General features: G+C 37.6%; 1 protein-coding gene across 1 annotated transcript in view; it reads left to right on the forward strand.

The window, feature by feature from the left end:
• Positions 1-278: 278 nt before the first annotated feature.
• The window catches only part of PDK3 (pyruvate dehydrogenase kinase, isozyme 3), a 37880-nt gene continuing 19680 nt past the window's right edge, over positions 279-18478 (forward strand). Inside the window, exons 1-3 of the mRNA XM_014948350.1 lie at positions 279-431; positions 10295-10366; positions 16684-16868. Coding sequence (XP_014803836.1) covers positions 322-431; positions 10295-10366; positions 16684-16868 — 367 coding nt within the window. The 5' untranslated portion in view covers positions 279-321. The remainder of the gene's footprint in view (positions 432-10294; positions 10367-16683; positions 16869-18478) is intronic.

The following is an 18478-nucleotide window of genomic DNA, read 5'->3' on the forward strand; positions in this document are numbered from 1 at the left end:
TTTGTTTATAGGATTTTTATTTATAGGAGAGATAATGAGATGATGTAAAATCAGGAAGAATGTCAAATAAAAGAATTTAAGCTCTAGGAAGGTAAATGCATAATATGTGTCTTGGGAGTAAAAGGGAAGTGAAAGTGGGTGCTGAAAGAAATTATTTTAATTTTTTTTTATTTCCACAAGTTTTTTATTTTTAAATAAAATATATATATTTTTTTAATCTTCTAGCATTGGCAAATCTTAAATTTGATGTGCTGCAATGGACATCTCTTTTTTTCCTCCCTTCTAACAGGTCGGGACAATGCATGCGAGAAGACTTCATACATGTTTCTGCGGAAAGAACTTCCTGTGCGACTAGCCAACACCATGAGAGAAGTCAATTTGTTGCCTGATAATTTACTTAACAGGCCTTCAGTTGGGCTAGTACAGAGTTGGTAAGTTAAAAAAAAAAAGTGGATTGAAAAATTAGTGTAAAACTAACACTATATGTGTTGTTTTACTTGCAACTCAGCATGAGTTGTCTTGAACTGAAGTCTGGTTTCTGCCTTGAATTGTTTATAATGTGTGTTTCTTGTCAAATGATGTTTTATTTTCTTCTTCTACTAATGTTAAGTAAATATTCTAATATGGATCTTAGAGATAAGAATTTGTAAGTTAGTCTTGTAAGTTAGTAAAAGCATACTGTTGCCTCCCATATAATTAGAATCAGTCCATAATTTCCAAGAGCGAGCTTTTTTAATACTCCTTACTGTATTGCACCCATGACTCCTTGAAATAGCTGTTCCTTCTCCTTACTCTTCCTTTGTCAAAAATACTGAAAGAAAGTTTAAACCTCGCCCATTCTTTTCATTGCTAAATCTGGTATTCAGTGGAAATTATGAAATGGGGCAAAAAATTGGTGTTGTCCATTGTAATAACTAAGTGTATATCTGAAGTGATTCAAAGTCCTGTCATCTTTTCCACCGTACTTAATTTCTAGCCTATTTGCACGCTCAATGAGGTTTGGAAACTAGTGCCTTGTTATGAATTAAGCTCTAAAAAATTGTTGTTCGTGGGGTATTCATTGTCTCTCTACCTGCAAATACTGGATCCAAAGAATTAATGTAAAAATATAGTTTCACTATACAACAAATTTCCCTTGTGAATAACAGCTTATCTCTTCCGTGTGTTAGTTTAACAGAAGTCTAATACATTAGTTACATTTCAGTTACAGCCCTTGAGCCAAGACATTCCACATTGCTGTGTTTGGTCTCATATTTGTGAAGCTTCACTCTTAGAAAACATAAATTAGGATATGTGGCATTGTGTACTTTGGTTTAAACATATTTGTCCATGAAAGGTAATACTAGCTGTCTTGATGACCACTTCAAATGTAGTGATTAAGTGCTTCAAATAAATGTGAATGCTGTGGAGCCACACAATAGCAATCACTTCGTGGTTAAGTGGCAGCCTGCAAGGGGTGAAGGCTTGTAGCATCTGTCTGATGTTACTGTAAGTTGTTATATCAAATAGGAAGGAGTAGCTAATATGCAGGCCTTTTAGGCTTTTCTGATCTAAATGACTTGTGAAGCTGTCTTTAGTGAAATGTGGAAAGACAGGTGAATGAAGAAAAGGAAATAATTTTTCTGTAGTGACCCTACAGCATGATTCTTCTAGTCCAATTATATGTTCTCTGGCATATGCTTCTGCCCTGCTAGTGCAGAGTCTAGCAACATTTGGATTGCTTCTGGCAAAGGAACTGAAGGGGTGTTTAGAGCAGATGCCCCCTTCATAACTTTTGCTTAGAGGTTTGAGGTCTCATGGGTTGACTTTTATGGCTATAATAGATAGTATTGATACTACTTTTGAAAAAATCTGTTTGGAATGTACTAGAACATATAATGACTGTAAGATACTTGTCCAGATAATGTGATTTGCGCTATCATATAAACCACACTATCACAGCTGTAGACTGATAGTTGTCTGTTAAATGGCCCAAAATATCAGACTTTAACATGATGAAGAAGTTCAAGTGGACATCCAACCCAGAGACAGAAGTCTGAAATCAGTGTTTGTCGTAATGTTCTTTTGATTTTGATCCTCAGTTAACTAACAGTTTTTGTGGAAAGAAGTATCCTTACTGGGGTTATGTAAGAATGTTTTTTGTGATCTTATGTCAGAAGTAACAAAGTAACTGTGGTATGTTGTTTTCTGGGTTATATATGGTGGACTTTTAAGAGCTTATTTTTCTATTTAGAGTTTTTTAATTGCTTTATAAACGTTTGCCTGCAGATTTTAAGTCCTAGTGATACACTGGTGCTGAACCTTGGGCAAAATTTACTGTACTAGTTAGCTTTTAAAAAGACCAAAACAGTTTTATTCATTTCAGTGTGAATGACCTTGAGTATGCTGATAGCAAGTTTTGAAACATATTTATAATTTCTTAACCTAAATTTTAGACATAACTACAGAGATATCCCTGAATTTTATGCAGTAGAATAAATAAATATGAATTTAGCTGTTTGGCTGTTTCGTGAACTTGTAAAATGAAGAAATCTTTTCTTGACACACTTGTTTCATACTTCAAGAATTCCTTTCAGTTCAGATTTCATAATCCTTTATTTTTACTATGCCATAGGTTGAGGAAGCTTGACAATTTATTAATATGCAAACAAAAAATCTGATATACAACTGAGACATAATTTAATACATTATTCACCTTAATCTGTTTATTTGCTAATTTTCAGTAATTTTTGCAGTCACCAACATATTTATGATTTATTTACACTACCACTTTGCACTAGAAGCCTATGTTTTTATATCCTCTTGGTGAGACTTCAGATTAGTCTGAAATTTAAGATGTGAATTCCCAGTCTATTCCTTAATGCCAGCATGCCAAAAAATACAAAAAGCTCCTAATCTTTAAAGTAGATTTATTAAACTTAGAGTAAGGTGGCTCTGCAAATAAATGAATTTGGTGGAGTAAGAAAACCAATTAAGCCTGCCTGCTGTACAGCATGGTTCCTTTCCTGTCAGTCCTCTGTCCAGCTAGGCAGTGACATTCTGGATTGCATTGAATTTTTTAGTCCCTTATAGGTCCCTTGGGCAGCAACCTCATCTTGTCACTTCGGAAAATATGCTCCCTGCTGCAGGCAAACCTTGTTCTTCTCTCACTTCTCTAATCCATCTTCATGGTCATGCTGTAGGCACTTACTTCTTTCACTGCGCTGCCTAACAGATTTTTCAATCGATTGCTTCATTGCTCTCTGAAAAGGTGTTTTTTTTTTTACCTCCTTCCTTTCTGGGTTCCTTAGCCTGACGTGTGCAGCAATGAGGATAGGCAAGGCAGCTGGCCTTCCTTTGTGATACTCAGCTGTGCTTTTGTGAATAAAGCTGACATTACACAGAGCGAACTGTGAACAAAAAAAAAAAAATAGTTTTGCATTTTGTTTGTGTACCTCTGCAAAGGTAAAACATTAGCTCTGTCCCAGTTTGAGTTTATAACTTAGTTTGTGCATATGTTTTGCATGGAGTAGCAAGGGAAGGAGTAAAGTGAATAAAAAATAGTAACACAGTTAATGTCTTTTGGCTGTGAACTGGGGTGATTCCAAATAACCAGCGTGCTAGGGATCAGCAATTCATTTTCAGTTTTTCAAAATTAATGGGCAACTTCCTAGTGCCAAAGAAGTGAGCCTCTTTTAGGCCAGCTTTCAGAGGGCACTCTACAGCTAAAGTGCACAGCAGGTAGGATATTGAACATGTGGCAGAATTGCATAATACAGGATATCATCACTAATCTGATGAGAGAAAATAGTTGCAATAAAACTTTATGATGGATAATATCAGACCTTGTAAAATATCTGAAGTAAGTATGAGAGTTCCACAATATACTACTCAGTCATACCTAAAATTCACATTTTAATTAATCCTAACTGTTTTTCTCTTTTTTAGTACTTTTTCTCTCTCCCCCAGTGGAAGAGGGGAGAGGATCAGAAGTGTAGCAGTAAGAAAACTCATGGGCTGAGATATAGACAGTTTAATAGGTAAAGCAAAAGCTATGCACTCAAGCAAAGCCAAACAAGGAATTAATTCACTGTTTCCCATCGGCAGGCAGGTGTTCAGCCATCTCCAGGAAAGCAGGGCTCCGTCACACGTAATGGTCACTTGGGAAGACAAACACCATCACTCCAAATGCCTCCCCTTTCCTTCTTCCCTCAGCTTTATATAGTGAGCGTGAAGTCATGTGGCATGGAATGTCCCTTTGACCAGTTGGGGTCAGCTGTTCTGGCTGTGTCCCCTCCCAACTTTTTGTACCCCCCTCCCCACCCCCGTGCTCACTGGTGGGGTGCTGTGAGGAGCAGAAAAGACCTTGACACTGTGTAAACACTGCTCAGCCATACCTAAAATGTCCCGGTGTTATCAACGCTGTTTTCAGCACAAATTGCAGACATAGCTGCTATGCTTTCATACCAGCTGCTATGAAAGCAAATTAACTCTATCCCAGCCAAAACCAGCACAACACATCAGAGAAATCAGTACAGTTTGAGGATTGATAATTGTTTTTTCCTCTGTTTCTTACATTCAGACTATGCTAACAAGATTGTGTTACCATGGAGATATGTTTTATCTTCTCAGTGCTTTGGTGCTAGATTCTAAAGGAAAATCCTAATGAAATACAAATGGGGAAAAGCAAAGGTATCTTGCATGAGCTTTAAAACAAAAAAAAATTTGACGTTATGGACATTTACAGGGATTTCATGTATGAAGTGTGCTGTTCTAGAATAATTACATTTGGCAGAGTAACAAGAATTCAATCTACCTGGCAGTAATTAACAAAAGAGCGAGGCCAAAGGGTGCTTGAAACCAAAGAGCTTACCCAATAAATTGTAGTATGTTGTGATAAAAAATTAGGCACCAGAAAGACAACAGATTTGAAGGTCATAAACTTTGATTTCTGCTTTTCATGACTCGCTGAAGATAGCGAAATACAGGTGACATTCTGGTTTTTTTCGTGCTGGCTGGTGCTTTTGTAGATTTGTGTTTTGTATTGTTGTATTTGTTTACTAGTAAGATAGCAAATCATGCATTATTCTGATACTTTTCTCCCTTATTCTAGCTGGCTGGTAACTGTGTGTGAAGTGTATTCAAAACATCACGAGGTCTTCCTTTTCGGTGCTTGATAAATTCTGTAGTTGCCACCTTTATTTATCTATATCTACACCCACAGTTCAAATTGGAAGAAAATTGAAGGAAATAGATGATTCTATTAAAGGGAATGATCTTTTTTACACACACTAGCTGTTACAGGAATGACTGCTCACCTTTAGGCAGATTGTACTGTTGGTGATAATTAAGACAATGATGTGAATTACTTATGGCTAATCAAAGTTATAAATTTCCTTGGAAACAAATTTTTTACATTAATTTTGAGCTGTTTGGGAGTGAGCAGGAGGATGAATATTGTGTGAAAACTGTAAATCACAACTGGATAAAAGAAAGAGGTACAGCATTTGCAGCTCCAAGTTGTGATGTGGAGTGACTTGGACTGATATACAGGATATTACAACATCCCAGTTTTGGTGACGTATAGTGGTAGGCATTGGACCGTGGGCTAGGTTTATTTGACTTGAGGTTATTTTTATCTAGCTTTATTTAGTAAAGGGATTGGAAGAAATAGATGGAAGGAATTGAATAACTTAGATTTGAAGTTAACCTCTTCTCTGAGCTGGTCACTCTAACTTACTAGGTACAGTGCTTGTGCTGATAAACTAATAATCTCAATTTACTTTGAAGTCAGAAAGACATCTAACTATCGTAGCTAACTCTACTTAAAGGAAAAGCATTGCCTGTTTCCATAGTTTCTCCATCACCACGAAGATTAAAGAGAAATTACTTTAGCACATTTATAAGTTTCCTTAGTTTAGAGCATTTAGTTTGTGTAATTTTCCTTTGTTTCAGAAACTCTCAGTTCCTCATTGGTGCTATGTTGAGCCTGCAGTGTAATGACCTCAGAAGCTGTTCTGCCTGCTGGTTGCGCTGAAGATTGGTGACCATGTTTGGCAGCTTTTTTCTGGTTGAGACCTGCTTTAGTCTTTTTCTGACCAGGGCAGTTTTCTGCACAATTGCTTCCTTCATCAGATGAGAGAAACACTTGGCTTGGCCCTGCCTGATACTCTAGTAAAAAGTGCCGATCCCTTCAGCACGGGTGTAGTGATGCTGGGTTATTCTAGGGACAGCAGTTTTAGGACTAGTGTCTCAATAACCTAACAGAGCACAAATCTCAATACAGCATACTAGTAATGGTAGGCAACCAGTCAAATCCAGTCACGTGTTGGCTACATTCAGTATCAGAAGTAGTCATTGACGTTTTATCCTTAGCTATGAGCACAGGACTGTTGATGTTTGAGATTTCTGGTAAGAGGTCTGTAGTAAAAAGCACCTGCTGTGTTGCTTCTCAAGTGTGGTTCTTGTATTGGGTCTTCAGTAACAGAACTTTCTAAGTGTTATATGATGATAGATGGGGGTGAGCAGCTTCCTAAGAACCTCCTCTTACTTTACTATGAGAGGAGTTGTCTCTTCTTTTAGGACACAGATTTACTGAAGCATCTTTCATATAGGACAAAGCTGAGAGCTGAGTATTTCCTTACGGATATTCAGCAAGCCATCTGGACTGTTCAACCTGAAGAAGAGAAAGCTTGGGTGGGCAGAGAGGACAGATATCAACAGTGTTTATAAATGCCTAATGAGAGAGAATGAAGATGAGGGAGCCAGACTTTTTTCAGTTGTGCTCAGTGACAGGATGGGAGGCAATGAACAGAAATTAAAGCACAGGAAATTCCATCTGAACATAAGAAGAAACTTTTTTACCACAAGGGTGATCAAGTACCACAGGAAGGTTCCCAGGGACTGTGGAGTCTCTATCGGTGGAGAGATTCAAACACCAACTGGACGTGGTCCTGGACAGCCTGCTCTAGCTGACCCTGTTTGAGCAAGGAGGTCGGACTAGATGATTTTAAGTTATCTCTTCCAACCTAAATGATTTTGTGATTCTGAATTTTCTTGAAATGGAGGATGGAAAGTTTGAAAGGAGTTGGCCAGGTGGTGGGAAGGGGCGAAGAGTAGAGGGGTGGTTGCTGGCAAACTTGCTGATACCTACCACACTTTATGTAATGAGCCTTTATAATGTGGAGGGTGTTAGTGACAGTTCATAGTCCACCTCCTGGCATGTATTGTGCTATGGCTGTGCTGGAGAAATTGCAGCATTTTGGCCCGCTTGTTGGTTTAGGTCACAAGGGCTACCTTGGTTTTCATAGATTTGATGCACACCTACAGCAAGTTCCAGTTTTAGTTTCTTCTGAGACGTGCCAAAAACACTTTGCAAATATAAGCGATGTAGATTAAGTGAAGGTATTTGGGCAATAATTTCGAAACCATACTGCAGGTTTAGATTTGGAGGAAAAAAAAAAAGCTAATGTAGACACAGTCACTGAATGGCAAGAAATTAACCTGCATTTAAGGAATAGAATAAGACTTCTTCACAGGAATCCTGTAGGTATTTTTGGGTTGACCATTTTTGTCTGTACAGTCAAAGAAATGTTTTGCCTGACTTCCTTTTACCACATAAACAAATTTGAGACAGCAAATATTTATTTAATTACAAAGGAAAATGTAAGCTTTCTTGTTATGTTACAACCCACAGCATGAGGGAACTAGTCCAGTCTGACAATGCTGATGGCCAGAAGTAGAGTTATGTGGCTTTTTTCATTCCTAAATATATTTGCAGGAAAAGGATGCCACATGAATGATACAGAAAAACTTGAAGCCGGTTACCTCTTTGAGACAATTATGGATTGAATGACTTAGATATGTTCTTATCATCCATCAAGAAAATGGTGAAGGAGATAGCAAAGATTGGTTGTGGAGTGTCATGTATTTGTTAGAGGAAGAGTAAAATTGTGCACAGGAGCTGGGTCTCAAGCATTGCTTCTGCATGACATGGCCTGGTTTGGCGAGAAGTCAAAACCTCTTCTTATTGCCTTCATAAAGCCAAATTGATGACGCCCTGAATTGACTCAGTGCCTTGTCCACCACTTTCCCATCTTTCATTTTGGAGTTCCTTTGCGACGTTTCATTACTGTGTTTTGCTTACTGTAATAATGGTATCCTTTTTTCCATCCTTTACTCATGATTAACTTGATTCATATGAGGCAGATGATGTTGAAGAACACGTACCTCTTTTAAACAGAAGAGTGAGGGTGATCATAATTTGTTACATGTTAAGTCTTGCAGGTGAAGCAGCTGAGTTCAGAGAGTAAAGCTGCTTTTTCCTGTGAGAATTAATAAAAGGCGAATGGGTATGAGGATGCATTCCCAAAAGAGAGAAGTTTTCATTCACTCTTCCAGAAGCTCAGTCCCTGCTCCAGTTGATGGTCCTGATGATTCTTCCCCTGCCTCTCTGTTCTCCACATCATGTATGCTGTCCCTGCATAGTTAGCATCTTTCAAGCTGCTAAACGTTACGCTTTTCAGGAACTCATCTTCAGTGGATAGTGGGCTGTGGCTCCTTAAGTTAGTGACTGTTCCCTGAAGTGACCCTTAGGCAATTTCTTGAATTCCTGGTAGTGTGGTGTGATGGCTGTTCTAAACTGGTGCTGTCTCTTAGGAGTGTAAAAGAGCATGTTTTAAAATAAGCGGTACTTGGAGACATCAGCTACTTCCCAAACTTGTAACTGAAAAATGTTTGGGGGGTATCTGTAGTCATTTGTGGGGGCTGCAGGAGGGCAAAAACACACAGAGGGACTGGAGCTAGTGCTACTGTGCTGACCGATTTGAAAATGTTGGTCTCCCTGGAGAAATGTCATGGTGATCTGTGATGGCTGCAACTGAAATGGGGGATGGAGTTAGGATGTGGTTCTGGAGGGAGTCGTGTAGACAGCAGTGTTGTGTCTTAAGCTTTGCTGTAGCTTGAAGATGTAAGGTGAAGTTTCACAGCCTGCTTAAGCTGGGTTTACCATAGAACTGCAAGCAAAAGAGGCTTTATTGTAATGTGAAGTTGTCCAAGCTTCAGCGACCGACGTTGGTCTCATAGGTACTGAGCCTATGCACAGATCATTCTGTTGAGCTGGTCTAATAGGTGCTGCTACTGAAAGGGGAAAAGTTTGCTCATACGTTTTACTTTTTCCTTATGTAGGCTTTATGCTTATCTTTTATCTCATGTGCTAGCTTTAGCTGGTTAGACCTTTCTTGGAGTTGTTTTCACGTGTGAGAATGATTAAAAAGACCAAACAAACCTATCGGGCTGGTTGTATCACAGGGAGTTCAGCTGTTGACACAGACATCTGATTAGCATTGTGTAAGTGGCAGTGCTTAACCAGGGGTGAAGGGAGGGCAAAGGGAGAGAAATGAGAGCTCCTTCTGGCAACATTGGAACCCTGCCTTTTATGTGTGTGATTGCTACCTTGCATGATTTACTTCAAGAAATAGGTCTCAATTCTGTAACCATTAAAGCTACATCTGTACCGCTAATGCATCTGCTCCAGGAGGTGATACCAGGTCCTCACGCCCAGTGGTGTGAGGTGGTGGCATTTATAGTGGTGCTGAGCTGGTTTCCTACAGAGCAGGCTGGCTTGCTTTCGTGTTGAGTGGTACTTTGTCTTAAATGTTCTCTGGGTCTTGTGTGGTACCTCTGTGGCTCTAAGCCTGAGTTAATCTCATGTGTGCTGAATTTTTGAACTACTGAGAGCTGTGTTGTATAAGAGTTCTGTTTTTACGAAACTGAGGGTTGTGTCACGTGGCCTGAGGTACGTGAGGAGATGTGGGAGTGTGTGAAGGGGTGTGCTCTTCTGGAGTGCTCTGGTAGAACCAGCTTGGTGCGGCTGTGTTAGCAGCACTTTTGGGGGAGTTTTCCCTGGAGCTTTATTTTGGAAGGAAGGTTGGATCGCTCTCTGAGGAACGGGGGAGCAAATTAACACCTCTACAAAGTAGATGACCAAGAAATCAAGCTCCAGGGGTGAGCTACGTTACCTAAAATAACAGATCTACCTGAAGAGAGGGTTTGCTCCTGTTATCTTCAGCTTGATTTATATATCAGTTTTCCTGAATTGTGGACCGTACGGTCATAAATAATACTTTTAAACTCAATGTAATATACTGTAGTTGCTTTCTTTGTCTCAGCATCCCACTTCGTTTTAGCCTTTACAGAGAACTGTGTACTATACTTCTGTTGTTTCAGATGAGGTTGTAGTCTTAAGATCAAAAATTCAAAAGTAATTTAGGTTTAAGTATTTTAACTCCTCCTTTATCATTTTTGCTTATTTCAGGTACATGCAGAGTTTCCTTGAACTTTTAGAATATGAAAATAAAAGTCCTGAGGATCCTCATGTTTTGGATGAGTGAGTAATTTGTTTTCTTGTGACGGTTCATTTTAAAATACTGTGTCTCAGAAAAAGTGGATTTGTACTATAGGATGGCAGCGATATTATTTGTAAAGTAGAATTTGTGCAGCAAAGGCCAAAATTGTAATACAAGAATCAAAGTGCTTTTGAACAATATATTTTGCATTTCTACAGTCTGATAGTTTTAAGAAATGGCAAGAAATGCTTCCTCCAAGGCTCTATTGAGAAGGCAACATGCATTGCATATCAAATATTCTATTCATATCAAGTACTCTATTGTATGTAATGTATATTACCACATTAGCACTTTCAGGTTTTTTCAGTTTGAAAACATTCAGTGTGTCAATCACTGTTTTTAGATAAAAACTTTTTTTATGGACTTCAGTTACTGGTGTTCACCTACCTCATTGAATAATACTACTTAAGTTTGAGAAGTAAGGAGAGCATAGCTCATTTTCTTTATCAACAAAATCATATTAAAATTGTCATTAGAATGTTTCCTGGAAATTTATGTACGTAAAAACAGAAAAAAAGCCCCACGTATAAGTGAGAACAACAAGTACAACACATACATCAGAGACTTAAAAGACAAAACCCACACACACCTACACTAATGTCTATGGTTATGCTGTTACTGTGTAGCAGTCAACTTTGATTCCGATTACTTTTTGTGGTTTTTTTGGTTTGTTGAAGAGTTTTCTTAGGGTAGCTTGTCTTTTAAACTTGAATTTCTTTTTAAGCTCTGGAAATCTTGGCTGATCAAGCAGTGCATTATGGGAAATGTTTCATAAAACATCTTGTAGTCCAACAAATACTCTGTTTGTAAAAGATGTGGCCTCTGCTGTGCAAAAATGTGTTTTGTCTTCAGTTAGTTTTAGATACTTAACCTAACATAGCAGTTAATGTAAGGGTTTTATTAGGTAATGCATTTTAGATGTTATGCTTTTTTTGGTTGTCGGCATGTTATCTGAGGTTTTCACACTTTATTCTTTAAGTATCAAGCAATATATGTGGGAGAAACTCAAGTGCTTGAGTACCAAATTCCCAGTGTGGCAGAACTGTAGAAGGAGCTGTAAGGTTTATAGACTGCCTGAGAGAATTGTAGTTCTATTGAACAAGAGGAAAGTAACTTTTATCAGTGCGAGTCCTAAGATGGAATACTGTCTTTAGTTCTGGGCAGTACCTATTAAGACATTAAAACATATTTGGACAGAATTTATGTGAAAGGAGCAAGAGTTAGAAACTTGGAGAGCTCCACCTCTGAATAATGCTGAAGGCATTTGTTTAGACTGGCAAAAAGGAAACTGAAGTGCGAGACTGGAAGTCTGAGTATGCCAAAAAAAAAAAAATTTAAAAATTGCTGTAATAAAGGATGAATGGTTGCTTTAAGTGAAGAAGTGGAGAATTTAAAAATGGCTGATTTATACTAAAGTTGAGATTGTATACAGGGCAAAAAGTATAAATTCTCATATTAGGGAGAACAAACTGAAAAATACCATTTCAGAAGGCTGTAGAGCATCCCATTTTAAAAGCTTTAAAAAATAGATTAGATAGCTTTCAGTGATGTTCTAGGCATGCTTATTCTGTAGTGGTTAAATAAGATTAACCTTTCAACTACCTCTAGCTATTACATTTTGTGATACTGTATTTACAGCCTGTTTGCTGATGGGACAAGAATTTCTGTTTGCCAGTAGTTCAGCAGTAACTTCTCCTGCTGCTTGACTTCGAAAGAACATTTTGAGTGAGATTAAGCTACCAAAATTACGTGTCTGTTTTCTTTGGAGATGGCACAAGCTGTTCTAGACATCTAAGCGAGCCTGGGATATGTAACCCAGGTCCCATTAATCCTATGATGTCCTGGATGTGCAGGTGGAGGCAAGGTGGTTGTGTGGCTTCTGGTACCATCTTAGACTACCTGTATTTAAGTAACTGAATTTCAGCTTCTTATGGACCTCAGAGGTTCAAGGTAGATTACTATATACATGTATTTTAAAAGGTTGATGAACAGTTTACTTGGAGATCTGTTTTTAGAGTCTGGTCAAAATTATCAAATGAATTATCTGATTATCCGATGTGGATAACAGGCATTCTTGATATTGTTTCAAGGCAATGGGAAATATTGTTTGAGATGTGCTATATTAGTATGTTATACCAAATATTTCATGATGATCCAAATATTTACTCTTTCAGTGTATTTTTTTTTGTTAAAATCCTTGAAATCTTGCAATTACTGTATTATGTATTTACTCTCATTGTATATTTTTGTTAAAATCCTTGAAATCTTGCAATTACTGTATTATATGTAATTAAGTTTATGTAATAAGGATGTTGGGAATTTTTTGCTACCTATTCAGGTAAAGTCCAGTTAGGTACTTTGACAGTAAGGGTCGTCTTCTGTACTAGGTTTGGCCTGTGAATAGAGGCAAAAACTGCATTATCTGATTAAAGTTCAAATTTATTCTTGACAGTATTGGATAGGCTACCTAAGATTAGAAAGTCTGATTTACTTTCCTTCTCTTTACGTGTCATCTATTGCTAGCTTTCTGAAGTCTATGCCATTTAGCTGGATATTGAGCTATAATTAGCTGTTATTTTAATATTCTTGGCAAAATGCATCTTTGAAAAAAAAAAACCTCTTAACTAAATCCATATTTATCGTGTAATAAACCAGACAAATGTACCTTTTTATGAACACTGGGCAAAATCCTTTCAAAGGATTTTTTGTCTCAGCATTTCTCTGATGAGGAGGAAGTTCAGAGGTGCTTCAGTTTCTTTATTACGTTCTACTGGCTAGCAGGCCTTATGAAGACTAATTACGACGTTGCCAGATGACTGTCACTACCAGTAATACGGGCATATACCAAAAGGTCAGGTTACTTTTGCATCTTTGGTAAGGCAAATATCTTTCGTCAAGTTGCAGGCAGGTCAGGTGGAAGTCTTTCCACAGTTCTGTCAAAGAGAGTGATTGCAGAGTGTTAAGATCAGGTGTCTGTGCTTGGGCAGAGGGTGTAAGCTGGCAGAAGTGTTGGAAACTCCCAAGGTGTCAATATGCATCAGAATAAACACACAGAGGCAGAAGTTGTTTTTCAAAAAACTGAAGGGTTTGTAAAATGTGCTGTTCACGTGTATGTTCGAAGAACACTCCCTATTCCCATGAGTTTCTTTGCTGATTTTTCTTTTAGGGGCTCCCTTGTGAGAGGGTGTGAGGGGGAGTGTCCTGGAACTGAGAGCAACTGTAGTAGTAAGCTGTCAGCTATCTAGAGATAACACGCACAGGAGAAACTTAGTAAACAAGAAGTAACTTTCTTTTCTGTAGCATTAAGATTAAAATAGTGATTCTGGTAGCAGTTTGAAATAAAGTGTTGGAGTAGATTTGATTAACAAGGTGCTATTTTGTTACTTTCAAGTAATGTGAAATGGTACTTCACTTAGTTTTGCACTTCCAAAGTAGCTACACTTTCCAGCAGAGAAATCTTTCATAGTGTGAACTTGTACCTGTCTTTCTGGTGATTCTCAGCTATCAGCTAGCACCTCTTTAAAAAAGAGCAGCCAATCAAAAAAACCCCATTGCACGCCTGTTCCATTTTAAAGGATTTTTTTCAGTATACTCATCACTTTCTTGTCTTTAATCTTTTAGATAATATTATCCATAAAACAGACATAGCAAAAATTCCCTTTGTCTTTATGTTGACTTCTTTTCTTGCATTGTGAGGATAGATCAAAACAGAATAATATATACAGTCATTAGGGAGTTAAATAATAACTTGTGTTGTGACATTCATAATTGACTTGCAGAAGTTTATAGGCTTAATTTATTTAATAGCAATGGTAATGCCTTAAATAATCTTTTGTTGGTACAGAAGCCTCTGAAGCTTGCTTCACTAAAATAGCTTCATATTAATAATTTCTCATTTGTCAAACCAACTGCATTATTTATTCATTGTGGTTTTGAAAATATACACTGAATTTTGAAAAAAAAAAAAGTCATTGCTTAATCAAATTTTCAGAGCTATTCTGGAGTATTGTCATGTTCTGTCCTGTCTCCGCCCCCCCTCCTCTAATCCCATGAGCATTTTAAAAATTCCTTTATATGGTCTCTCACAGTTTGAGTACAGTAGAAGCTTTGTGTATTTCAGGTGAGGGGTTGGGCAGGGGTTTGTAAGGAATAACTGGTAAGATTAAGGCAATGTATCTTGATTTCTGACCTGCTGCTTTGAAACATGCCTATGTACTTCATGTGTTTGGTCCTTTAAAAGGATCTGCTTGATGAAAACACTTCAGTGAACTCGGTTATCTCTGAAGATGGAATGTGAGGTTTGTCATATCACTGTAATAATGAATTCCTCTTATAGTGTGCAAATAGACACAAAGCTTCAGCTGTGATTTTCGGGTCTATAGCAATTAAACCTCCTAGCCCTTTGTTTGCCCTTCGGAATGCTCTGTGCATTTAAGCACTTTGGTAGCAGGATGTCAGTGAACGTGTTACCCTTGTGGAGCACGTGGGTGTCTTGTTTATATTGTGGATAGTGGAGGTATTTAAAAACAAATAGCTAAGCTGTCAGCAAATAGCAATTTTTAGAGGATGTTTACAGTTGTCTTTCAGATGTGATTGTTGCTTCTTTGCTCTGGTTTTGGCTAGTGTCTCATTGCTCTGAAACAGAGAAGCAACATGAGTACAGCCAGGCAGTAGGCTTGTCTTGAAAACAAAACTCAGTGGTTACACCGGATCTCAGTGGTTATAGATCATACAGAATCAAGACTTAATGCTGAAAAGGTTTGTGTTTTTATGTTTATTAAAGTGTTTTAAGCTGTTCTAGTCAGCAAGATTGGTAAGTAAGGAAACAGTCCTTCTGTTCTGTGATAGTATTTAGATTGGGGAATTAGGCAGTTAAAGCTTCCCCTCTTCTATGCAGCAAAATAGTGCTGAAAAACTACTGAACTGTTTGTTAATACAAACACAAAACCTGGTGGTTACACTGAGGATGATGAAAAAAGCTATTAAATGAATCCTACTGCCTTTGGAGCTGGCAGTATAGGGTGGGAGAAATAACTTTAAAAGCATATCACCTGTTAAGAATGATAAGGTGTACTATCAAAAATGATTGTCTTAGCTAAGGAGTTATAAAAAGGAGGGAAGCGTCTGTGGCAACTTGACTGCTTTTGGTAGTCTTAATGTTCTTTCCTTTCTTAGTTGGTGTATATTGTACTTTTGATAAAAATAATTAATACCTTTTTTTTGCTGTTCATTCTAAATCTACTGAGAATGTTAAGCTGGGGTTTTTTTTTAAGGATCTGTAGATTTGCAGATATAGGCATAGGTGAAGGAGTCTCCCAGCTGTGCTTTCTTTTGAAAGCTGCATTTCACTGTCTGCTTTTCTCTTAAACAAGATCATGTATTCGTAGTGGTGTCAATATTAATTTAATATTAGAGAATATAGCAGAGTTGAGTAGTAGTGATTTTCCATGTCTAGGCTTCAGAAAGCTATTAAGAACTAGCTTTTCAAGTATGTATGAGTTTGCACTTGGGGAAGAAAAAGGAAGAGCTCTTTGAAGATCATAGGTGTTGAGCTGCCTTGGCAGGAGAAACAAAAATTCTCCAAGCTGTTTCAAATGTAGTGCCTGTTAACAGGTGCTTGTTACAAGTGATGGAAGCGATATCCGAAAACTTGCCGAGCTACCGCGGGAAAGAGCCTGTGAGAGCACCGTTTTACATGCTCTGCCATCCAGTGGTATAAAAGGAAACTGAACAGAAGTCATACCAATAATAATTACTTGTCCTGATATGCAAACTTAACGGAGTAGATGCCAGGCAAAGGAAATGCACTCAGAAGTTACACCACACGGGCTGGGGTTTTAGGAAGAAAGTGTGAAGGTTAAAATTCCTCAGGAAATTATGAAGGACGGACAGGTTGTTCTTCCTGAGTTTCCTTTCCCATCTGCCAGCTACTGTTACAGAGAATGAGAGTTACCATGGTGCATACGATTGTGATAAAAGAAAATCATTTGTTCTCTAATAATGGTGAAGAGAGATTGAATTTGAAGGAATGTTTTGCTGAGGAATAACTTAATTTGAGGCCCTAAATATTTCACAGATTTTTGTGGGTGAGGGGTTGACAAAGTATTTCTCTTTAAATAGGTTTGGTTTTATATTTTTGTTTTGCTATATTTTTGTATTCTCCTTATAATTTTTCTGTTGGCTGGGAGGGATAGTAAATGGATAAAAGGGTTTTGCTGGGGGGAGTTGAAAACAGAAGTGAGAGATGTGAGTTTAATTATACTTTTTAACAATCTGTTTCTAATTTTGTTTCCTCTAGCTTTTTAGATGTTTTAATTAAAGTCAGGAACAGACACAATGATGTGGTTCCAACCATGGCGCAAGGGGTGATTGAATACAAGGAAAAATATGGCTTTGATCCATTCGTTAGCAGTAACATCCAGTATTTTCTAGATAGATTCTACACCAATCGCATCTCTTTCCGTATGCTTATTAACCAACACAGTAAGTAATTGCTTTTTTCATCTTTGAGAACTCATTAGGCTTGTGAACCTAAAGCCAGAGCTTTGCTTTTTTTCTTTTTTCATTCTCATGACTAATTCTTAATATTCTGTGCCAATTATGGTAAAAGATATAGTGGTGACTGGTTAATTTGGTAATAAGCAGTTTTCAGAAATGAATCCAAAACACCAGTACGCTTTCTTCTAGAGTTGTCAGGCTTTGTCAGGATGGCTGTCACTTTTTAATCTTACTGGCAGAGACAGCTTGTGTAGTGATACATGGAGTATTTTTAGATAGCAGTAGAATAGTTGTATCTTTTTGCTCACAAATCTTTCAACGTGGTTTGTACAACTTACATTTATTTCATAATGAAATGCAAGGATGCCGTAAACTTTGAGTAGTTTATGCACAATGTCTTTTACTGTTGATTTTTCAGCAAGTTATCTAAACATTCCTGCCTTCTAAAGAGATTGAGTATTTCTAACTCAAGTTTTAAATTATATCCCTTGTCTCCCTCTATTTCCTATTCCCTATTTATGAGTAAATGCTAGAATTAGTCCTTTGTCATTAGCTGCTGTGTCGTTTTTTGTTACTAATAAACTTTTTTATATTCGTATTACAGAGTGAAAGGAATTACTTGCACAGCTCCTATTAACCCATATTTGCAACCATGCAGAAAGTGATCTGTATAAAGTTAAGGACAATCTTGTGATATCTTTTTAGTGTACCTTTTCGCTCTAGAGCTTCATTCTCTGCCCAATATCCTGCTTTTATGAGCTCTTAGAAATTGTAGTACACTACAGATAACAGATGCTTACAGTACTGTAGTGTGAGGTGTTTTACTGCAAGTTGTGTGTGTCTTTCCAGTACCCTTTTGTGTGACTAGCAACTGCCTTGCTGTGTGTTTACAAATGTTTCATGTGGCAAACCATACAAAATGATGCGTGCAGCTTATTCTTTACTTGAACTTGGGCAGACAAGTGACAGACAGAAAACCAAGTTAAAAGGCTCTCATAGAAGAGTTTTAGCAATAAGTTAAAACATTGTCTTAATAGAATTCTTGGGCCAAGTGTTAGCAAAATTTACTCTAGTTCTAAAATATTAAAATTACTTTTTTTGAACTGAAATGGTTTTTCCTATGGACGCTCTTATTTAACTGGTTGAAACTTTAAACTGCTTGTAAGTGCTTAAAGTTGTACAATTTCTCTATGCTAAGCAATGTTACTGATCCATCAGTGATGGCAAGTATTAAGCTTGAAGCACCGATGAAAAAGACAATTGGAAAGCAGAATGAAGAAACAGGTTTTTATTTAGCTTGCGTTTCTGTTTCTTACATTATTGACGGGCTGTTTCTTACAGTGCAGTTCCGCAGTGTGCAGTGTACCATTGTATTAGCTCACTATGGCCAGAATAGGAAAAGCTTTCAGAACTTCTCTTTTGTTCACCTCATACTGCACCTGTTTCATCTTAGAGCTGACTAACTTGCTAAAATAGCAGAAAATGATTTCTGCGAAAAAGTGTAAAACCTTTCTACTTTGAGAGCTAAACTCTCAGGGAAGGATCTAGTGAGTGCCAGATCCTAGTGCAAAGGAGGGAGTGGGGAGCATACTGCT

Source organism: Calidris pugnax, unplaced genomic scaffold (genome assembly GCF_001431845.1).
Source record: "Calidris pugnax isolate Ruff unplaced genomic scaffold, ASM143184v1 scaffold164, whole genome shotgun sequence".
In the NCBI taxonomy this organism is placed as follows: domain Eukaryota; kingdom Metazoa; phylum Chordata; class Aves; order Charadriiformes; family Scolopacidae; genus Calidris; species Calidris pugnax.